Source organism: Chinchilla lanigera, unplaced genomic scaffold (assembly GCF_000276665.1).
Source record: "Chinchilla lanigera isolate Chin_1 unplaced genomic scaffold, ChiLan1.0 scaffold00068, whole genome shotgun sequence".
NCBI lineage: Eukaryota > Metazoa > Chordata > Mammalia > Rodentia > Chinchillidae > Chinchilla > Chinchilla lanigera.
Window position 1 is genome coordinate 2,964,968 of NW_004955469.1, and position 9,729 is coordinate 2,974,696.

The 9,729-nt window shown below is 48.3% G+C and overlaps 1 protein-coding gene across 1 annotated transcript; it reads left to right on the forward strand.

Moving 5' to 3' along the window:
* Rhob (ras homolog family member B) lies at positions 1 to 2,031 on the forward strand (the record flags this gene model as incomplete). The annotated part of the gene is given in 1 exon segment (XM_005400352.2): positions 1 to 2,031. A coding segment is annotated over 1 exon segment (591 nt). The 3' UTR covers positions 665 to 2,031.
* Between the last annotated feature and the right edge of the window lie 7,698 nt (positions 2,032 to 9,729).

The window sequence follows — 9,729 nt, forward strand, 5'->3', positions numbered from 1 at the left end:
GCTAGCGACCCCAGCCCGAGCGAGCGCTGAGCGGCGAGCGCGGCCCCTGGTGCTGCGCGGGCCCGGCGCGCCCATGGCGGCCATCCGCAAGAAGCTGGTGGTGGTGGGCGACGGCGCGTGCGGCAAGACGTGCCTGCTGATCGTGTTCAGCAAGGACGAGTTTCCTGAGGTGTACGTGCCCACCGTCTTCGAGAACTATGTGGCCGACATCGAGGTGGACGGCAAGCAGGTGGAGCTGGCGCTGTGGGACACGGCGGGCCAGGAGGACTACGACCGCCTGCGGCCGCTCTCCTACCCCGACACCGACGTCATCCTCATGTGCTTCTCGGTGGACAGCCCGGACTCCCTGGAGAACATCCCCGAGAAATGGGTGCCCGAGGTGAAGCACTTCTGCCCCAACGTGCCCATCATCCTGGTGGCCAACAAGAAAGACCTGCGCAGCGACGAGCACGTCCGCACCGAGCTGGCGCGCATGAAGCAGGAGCCCGTGCGCACGGACGACGGCCGCGCCATGGCCGTGCGCATCCAAGCTTACGACTACCTCGAGTGCTCGGCCAAGACCAAGGAGGGCGTGCGCGAGGTCTTCGAGACGGCCACGCGCGCCGCGCTGCAGAAGCGCTACGGCTCCCAAAACGGCTGCATCAACTGCTGCAAGGTGCTATGAGGCCGTGCCGCCCCGCCTGCCCTGCCCCGCGGCTCCCCCTCCGGCCCGGCGCCACGAGCCCGGGGAAGGGGAGACCCACGCCCCGGGGCCACCGCCGCACTGCCTGGCATCAGTTGGCGGCTCCGGCTGTCGCACCAAGGACTAGCGTGGGCGTCGGCGCCCCCTTCCCAGTGTCTGCGTGCACTGTGTTGCACGGGCCCGGGCGTCCCGCCGAGTGCCAAGGGGTTCCCGAGCATCCTTTCTGAAGAGCCAGGCCTCAGAGTGTGTGGCTGCGTGTGTGTTCGACTTCTCCCGCCCCATTTTTTACCCCACCTCCGCCTCTGGTCTCAGGGGCACGCGGGGCGCCGGCGGGTGGCCGCGCCCCATCCGATGTCGCCTGTAGCCGGCAAGCGCGTGCTGTCCCTTGTCTGTAACATAGACCTCGGGAACTGCGGGAGGGAGGGCTGGGGAGGACGGGAGGGTGTTATATAAATACAGATATAATTTTATTTTCGGAGGTAAAACTGGGTTTAATGGTGGTGGCAGCGAGTGGAGTGACCAGAGTGCCACGAAAGCTCCGGCCCAGGCTGGATCAGGCGCCCATCCAAGCATGGACTGGACTTGGCCATCTTTCTGACCCCTGGGTTAGACATTCGCAACTGACCTGGGGTGAGGACGCGGCTCCTGCGAGCAGCCCCCAGCGAACCCTTCACCTGCCAGCCACCTGCAGGCGCTGCCGGGTTGATTTTGCCATAGCGAACTTTGTGCCTGTCCTACAAGTGGAAATTCTTCGGTCTAAGAAATTGTTACTTGATTTATTTAAAGGCTGAACTTTTTGTTGTTGAAAGAATTCTTTGCACAATTGTTTCATTATTTGACACTTAATGCACTTGTCATTTGCATAAGACAGTAGCATTCTGACCACACTTGTATGCTGTAACCTCATCTACTTCTGATGTCTTTTTTAAAAAACAATGATGACTTTTAAAACAAAGAGAGGGAAAAAACCCACTGATACTTGCTTTGTTTTCTTGGGAAAAAGGGGAGCGACACTGTTTTGTGATTTTATTGTGCAGGTTGTGCACACTTTGGGTAAAGGAAGGTAACAAGTATTGGGGTCTATTTAAAACTTTTTTCTCAAGGCAGTCTCTAGAGCTTTGTGAAATTTTCTCTGCATCTTTGTACAGAGAGTAAACCTACCCGTTTTCTTTTTCCCCTCCCCTCCCAGCCCAGTGGTACTTCTACTAAATTGTTGTCTTGTTTTGTTATTTTTTAAATAAACTGACAAATGACAAAGTGATGAGCTTATGATGTTTACATAAAAGTTCTATAAGCTGTGTATACAGTTTTTTATGTAAAATATTAAAAGACTATGATGATGACATTTATAAACGGCTCCTGTGGTCTAACTAAAAACTCGTGAATTTGGGACAAAAGGAAAATTCTAGATAAGACCCTTTCTTGGCAGCACCCTCATTTCCTCTATATTGAATGCAATACACCCTGGAAGGGAGTCCATGGGGGTCAGGTGACTGATGGAGATTGGTGCTTCTTGTCACATTCCCTGGGGAAGATAACTGGGTGACTTAGACACCCAGAGCAAAAGACCTTAGCTCTAATTATTAGAGACTCAGTCCAATTAGGGGAAGCCAAAGATCTTGGTTGTATTTCATCTGTATGTCTTAGAAACACTATCCTAAGTCTGTTCTAGGGATTTGTTTCTTTGGAACTTGAAAAGTTACCATTTGTGCATCTGAAATTTGGATTGTGCCTTTTTAGACAGGCTGGTCACCGGGTGGTCTCAGGTTTGGGGGATGGAAAATAGCCAGGAGATGCAGGTGGTGGAGCTGGAGCTGCTGAGTGGAAGTGGGAGAGTTCAAATAAAAAGCTGATTGCTTTATTATTTAACTTTTGATCTGAATATGTCTCTAGCAGGAACCTAGAATGCTTTATTCTAAGGACAAAGGGGACCTTATAGGACAGAACGACGGTGGGTGTTTTAGGTGGTAGCCCCATTTAGAGATTCACTCATGAGCACTTGTAGCCTCAGACACAGCCTCCTCAGTGGTCCTCAGGCCTACACAGGCTGATTTGTACCTGGCAACCATGTTAAACCAGCTGCAGGCAGGACGGCTCAAACCTGCTGACTCCCAGAAGCTTCTAGGGAGAGGAGTGCCAGAGTTTCTCACCTACCCCAGAAGTGTGCTTTTTGTCATGTGAATCTGCACTCTGGGTTTCAAGCACTTAGTAGCTCCCTCCCCCTCCCTCCACCCAGGGCCAATGGCAGGGGAGGTGTCCTTTGAAGTCCTCTGCTTCAAAGCTGAGCCTTCTGTTTGCTGATCTTCTTGGACTCTGAAGAGCTTTTGTGAGTGAAGAAAACCAGGTTGAAGGCGACCTTTCCCCCACTTAAACATGTATTAACAGGCTTGGCACTCAGCTGGGCTGGTGCCTGGCCCTGCGACGGGGGGATTGTCTGGGAAGGGCAGGGTCCCTCTGGGCCAGGCTGCTCTGAACGCTGCCTTACTCTTTCCTGGCTGCTTGGTTCCCCTCACCTATTTCTTTTTCACTTTAGAGACGAAACTCATTGCAAACAGTGTTTACTTGCAGTGCTCAGAGCTAGAAAATCCCTTAGTACCAGGGCATGCAGGACTCTGGGAAGAGCTCAGGCTTAGGCTGAGTGCCTGGGCCTCAACACTGCCACCAGCCAGGGCCTGGAGACAGGACCTCTTCCGAGGACCCTCTCTCCGGGCTCCAATCTGCTGGTATCTAGACATGTCTGTTCCTTATATTTTGGGGAGACAGCTACCCGGATGGTGAATAGCAGCCTGAGTTATGCTTGTTTTAAAATGCATGGCATTTAATAATCCTGCCAGAACACCCTCTTCTTGCTGCATTGGGATTCCACGGGAAAATATAGGTGAATTGCTGTGGGCTGGAAAATCAATTAGGAAAAAGAGGTGAAACATCTGGTGTTACTCTTATGATATGAAAATTCATTTTACACATTTAAAATAAATGTGTCGAGTTCATTTAATCGCCTGTTCAACTGTTTCATGGAAAATAGTGGGTGTGTCATTGATCCTAGGGGTTTTAAAGCAAGTGGCACCATTCTGGGTTCTTTAATCTTACTTTTAAATCAGTCTGGATTGTATTTCTAAGGTCTTTTTCACATGTGTTTTAGTAGACTTAGAAGAGTTTTTTTTTTAAACTTAAGTGTGATCAGAATCATATGGAGGGTGGGTTCAAACACAGATTGCTGGTCCTAGCCCCAGAGTTTCTCATGCCTTGGATTTGAGAACTGGCATTTCTAACAGTGATGCTGATGGAGCTACTTTGGGGGGTTACACTCTGACAACTACTGATTTGAATCAGAGAGTCTCTTTGTCAATAGAGGGAGGCAGTTTCTATGTTAAAGTAGATCCAATTCTCCAGGTATCTGGTGTGCCCTGCACAACTTTCTTAATCCAGGAGAATGGAGCTTCCCTCTAGCTTTCCTTCTGCGATAAACTTCTGACTTCTCTTTCCTGCACTCTTGTACAAAAGGGGTTGAAAGCGCTTCTAGAGGTTTATTTCTGCCCTTCCTGAATCCAGAATGCAATAGTGCTCTGTAACTCATGCAGTGCCTGCTCCATCAGTTCAGATGAGAAGGAGATATGGAAGCAGTGTGATCCAGTCCTTGCCCTCCCAGCCAGTTCACAGCCTGGTAGGCAGGCATTGGCAGGGGTGGCCTCCCCTAGGACCCTCTGATGGAGGTACATACCAGGAAAGGGGAGGGCAGGTGCCCGAGGTGGAAGAGCCTCATTTGCCTGGCACATTGGGGAAGGTGTCACGGCAAAGGAGGCATTTGAGCTGTCTTAAATGGGTGATGTGTGGATGGAAGAACTCTTGGGGGAGTGAAGGGGTGGGCAACTGGACCATTAACACATTGATGGTATGTATAGTTTCTCTTTATTATGGTGGGGCCTCCCCTCTTTGGGGTGAGAACTACTTTCTACTTTTGTCCCCTCTGGCATACAGTTCTTCAATCAAGAAAAATGATATTATGCAGTCAAGCAAAGCAAAGCACAGCCCCTCTTCTTCTTCCCATCCACAGCCCTGGGTGCACCTACCTGGAAGGGCAGGAGAGAAGGTGGCTGATGGCAGTTTCTTTGCTTTCTCCATGTCTTGCGTGCAGACACATGGCAGACTTTGTGGTATTTGCCTTGGTGGTACTTCTGGGAAACACCCTGAGCCCGAAGAAGCTCTGAGTTCACAAAGGATTCTTGTAACCCCAGCATGTGGGGTCCCTATTATTTTCCTTCATCTATTTCTGGTTGGAGGCCCGAGAACCTGGGCCCTCAAGCTGCCCCTCCAACACTCAGTAGCCTCTTTTCTGGCCTAGGACGTAAGAGCCTGGGGGAGCATATTTCATGTCTTCTGTTTATTCTCCTGGTCATTAAGTATTTATTATTGACTAGGAGACTCTAGGCCCATTACTCTACTAGGAGCTGGGGATACAGTAGACAAACAGGTATCATCTCTTCCCTTATAGACTTTTCAGTCTATGAGTGCAGCTACACAGTAATAGTGGTGATGATGGTAGCCAAGATTGATTGACTATGCACAAAACAGTGTTCTAAGCTCTTTTTCTGTGTTATTTTATTTAATCTTTACAGAGTTATCTACCATTGCATAGAAAACTATCCCTAAACTCGGTGGCTTGGAACAGTATTTATTACCAGTTTCTGAAAATCAATCTTCTGGCTCAGGGCTTCTCATAATGCTGCACCTAAGGGTTGGTTGGGGGTTGGGTTTATCTCAAGGTCCCTGGAGGGACCTGCTCCTAAGCCCACTGACATAGCTGCAGGCAAGAGTCAGCTCCTGGCTGGCTGAGGCCACCCTCAGTTCCCTGCCACATGGGTGTCTCTAGAGGGCTGCTCATCCTATGGCAGCTGACTTCATCAGAGCAAATGCGGGAAAGGGCCAGAGAGAGCTGGGCAATGTGGAAGCCCCTGTGTTCTATAACCCACTCAAGGAGTGATATCCCCTTACTTTTGCTGAATTCTAGTTATTAGAAGCAAGTGATTAGGTCCAGCCGCACTCTGGAAGAGATTATGCACAAGCAGGATATGGGGGGAGGGCGGCTAATTGGAAGCTATTTTGGGAGCAGCTAATCAAAACTCACAATAAGTCTTGGGTAAGTTTATTCTCCTCATTTTACTGATAAAGAAATGGAGCCACAGGGCAGGTAAACTACTCGCTCATGGTCACAAAAGTCCTACAAATTTGAATGTAGACAGCCTGATTCCAGGACAATGATCTTGTATCTATATTGGGATTATAATTTGAGAAGGATCACCCTAACTTGCAGGTTGGGGCATGTGTTGGGATTGGTAGACCAGAGGCAGGGAGATCTGTGGGGAGGACTTTCCTCTGATTGGATAGGGACAGAGAGCCCAGACTAATGTTTGGACGTGAGGAGAAAGGACTAGCCTGAAAAGACATTTAGGAGACAGAAGGCATGAAAATCTGAGTGGGGGACACCGTGGTGACCGCTGGCACTCTGGCCTGCATAACTTTGAGGATACTGATGCCAGTTAAGACAAGAATAAAGAAATATGTGCAGATTGGGTGAAGGGCACCAGAAGGACATACAGAGTTTGGTGTTATACATACTGAATGCTGAGTATCTTTGGAAATGCTCACTGTCCTCAACCACCTATACTATAATCTGTATATTTTCTGTACAGCATTAGACTGTTGTGTCTGTTCAGGTCATGCATTAAAGGTGGGTACTAGAAGTCACCCCTGAAGGGAAGAGACTTTATCATACCAATGTTTCTAAGAAGTGAGTCCTAGATTAGGAACTGTAGTCTTAGAGTGGACTTTAAGTAGCAGGAAAGGGTGTTCCATTTGTATAGATGTGCGTGGCTCAGTGGTGATGGGGGTGGAAGGGGGAGGGGAGGCAACTTCTCTCTACCATCCCAGGAGGGCTAGGAAGGCCAGTGGAGAAACCATGCCCAACCACAGGTTACACTGCTAGAAATCAGTTCTATCTTTTTGGAACATTTAATAAATCCTTGTTAAGTTTTCTGGCCTGGCTTTGGCACTGCTTTGGGGACGTAAGGGAAGAAAGTTGTCCATGTTGAAAGAGGTAGGAAAGGGAAGCGGCAAGGATATTGATTCAACTGTAAGTCAGGATGCCTCTGAGACATTGGCCCAATTGGATAAATTTCCAGGTTGTCTTAGGGAGACAGGCCCCCTTGGGGTACAGGTGGTAACTGAAGCCTTGGAGAAGGGGTGTGATGATCTGGGAAGAGTAATGAGTGAGAGGAGATGGATCATAAGCTCCATGACAAGAGTAGGCACCATGTCTGCTTAATTGCTGGGGTGGGCTTAATGCCCCATATAGTACTTGACATACTAGGACCCATTAAGTAGTAGTTGATTGAATACATAAATGAAATGACAAAAATTTAGGAAGTTTCAACCTCCAAAAGGAAGTAACAAAGGTTTAGAACAGCTGCTTTGGGCAATGAAAGGCCCATGAGTTAATAGCTGGGCTACATGGAGGATTCCTGCCTCAGAGGAAGGTAGAAAAGTTCTCCTTTAAGGTGAAGCTTGGGGCATTGACAATACCAACTGAGAAAAGGTGTTCTCTGTACTCCCCGCCCCCAGCCCAAATGCACAATGTGCTCAACCCAGAAAGTGCCTGAGAAAACAGTCCCAGCAGTCCTGGAGCAAACAGATAGCAGGAGTGTGTTCCAGGGCTGCAGATCACTCTCTGAGGAGCCACTTGGGTGGCTGGATAGCTGTCACTGTCGGCTGAGCTTCAAGTGTTAGCAAAAGCTGGGCAAAGTTTTGGATTCTTGGGTGGAAACCCGACATGACTGGCCCACCTTTTTCATTTTGGAAATCACGACCCAGAAGTATACTTTGAGGGACAGAGAAGTAGCCCTGGGCTTTTATGATTCTGTTATCTCCAGCTGTCAAGGAGTTATTTTCTTTCTCCTATCAACCCTGGAAAGGGAAAGAACAACTGCTAGAAGAAACAAGCCTCTTTTCACTTTGTTAATGATTGATTCCATTTAATGCCAGAGCTTGTTTGATCTTTGGATAAATATTTGAAGCCTTCTAGAGGCACCTAAAAGGAATGCAAGAATGCATTTGCTGTTTAATGGTAGAAAAGTTTTAAATGGAACTGCCAGTATAAAAAGTATTATGAGTGCCAAAAAATCCCTTGTAAAATATACACTCTTCAGTAGTGGCCAAATATGGGAAACTCAGATATTTGGGCATTTAACTGGGCAGACTCTGTAAATGGGAAGGTATAGCCAGCCCCTTGCCTTAAGCCTGAGCAATCTTGTGACTATAGAGTTTTCTCCCAGAATGTCTAGAACTGCAGGCTAAATGGAGACCCAGACTGAATGCCCTCAGTAACACCAAGATAAGTGAGCCAGCTTGGCTTCTCTGAGGCAGGTTCAGCTGTGCCAGGCAAGAATCATTCAAAGTTTCAACTTTACGGGTAATGGGTAAAAATGATAAATTATACAGTTGGTTGCTTGCCAAATCTAAAAGAATAAATAGAGATGAAATACAATGATTGTATAAACAGTTCAGAGAGGAAAAGTACTAACCAAGCTCAGAACGCCAAGAGATTTCTCACAGGCTGCTATGATTCCAGCCGTTTCCCATAGCAGTGACCAACTGGTGAGCAGTCTCATCAGCTCACCCAGTGAACTCAGAACTCCCAGCACAATCATAAGTCTAAAGCAGTCCAGGAGACAGCAGCACCAGGGCCACAGCACCCCATACGTTTGATCCTCTTACCCTCAGCTGTGATGGAAGAGATCCAAGCTCAAGGAGTTTGCTGGGGGCCTCAAGAAAGAGCAGAGCAGGAAAGTGACCTCCCTTCCTCTGCCATCAGCAACCCCCCACCCCCACCATTGCTCATCTCCTTCTGCTGCAGAGCAGATAGTGTGGTTCAGCAGGAAATTCAAGAATTGCAGGCAGAGGCCCTGATCAGCCATTATCTGTACATTCTTGGGCCAATTACTTTTATCCTCTACTTTCTTGGCTTCTTTATTTGTAAAATAATCCTAACAAACAAGATCAAACCAAGCATTTGGCACAGTTCAAGTCCTCCATAAATTGTGATTAGTTTCCTGTGAGTGGATTCATCTTAGTACTTTATACACAGAGTTGAGGTGGAATGCATCTTGTCGAATGTATGATAATAACAACAGCTCTTGTTTATGAAGGACTTCTTCAGCCTTTCAAGCTCCTGAGGTCCTAGGCCATACTCATTTTTGCACCCCTAGCATCTGGCATCTAGCTCAGGGGCTGGTGGGTGCTTAGTAACTGCTAGATTACTGAATCCTACCTTAAGGTAAAAGGTTCATGAGAAGCTAGAGATTCTGAGAATTACATAGGATGAATTTGGTAGGTTCGTTTGTCCAGGAAAGTATTGCTCCACATACAGGTCTCAAAAGAGGTGGTAGCAGAAACCATAGCCTCTCAGCATAGAGGGGAAGGGGGCCGGGGACCAGCAGTCTCACTTCCTAGGAGAATGGTGCTCACGGGTCCTCGGCAGAGGCTACGCTGGCACTGCACCAGTCTGTTGGCCCAGGGACTCAATGAGGAGCAGGTGGCCAGGGCACAAAGCTGTGGAGGACCTGTCCAGCCTCACCTGGTGGACATAACCACAGATAGATGGAGACCACCCTTAAGCAATCAACAAACATGCACTTAAAAAGACCTACCATTAGTCCTATGTGTGCACGTGTTAGGCTCACAGCTTAGTGGTTGATTTTGTAACTCAAGGAAGCAAGTCTCTGTCTCTTCTGCAACTCAGCAAAATCATCAGGCTTCACCACGAAATGGTGAAACAAAGAAGAGAAGAGACTTGGTCATATGCCCACCACTCCTCAGAGAGAGCCCAGAGCTCCACTTCTGCAAGGGTTTGCCAAACCCACCCTGAGTGACCCGGTAATCACTTTAAGTCTGGGTGAACTGGTTCTCCTGGCATGGCAGTAGCAGCCAAGCTTAATTAGACTGCAGGGTTAGACTGGAGGAGGCCTTTGTTGAGGGTTTGCTCTTTTTTTTTT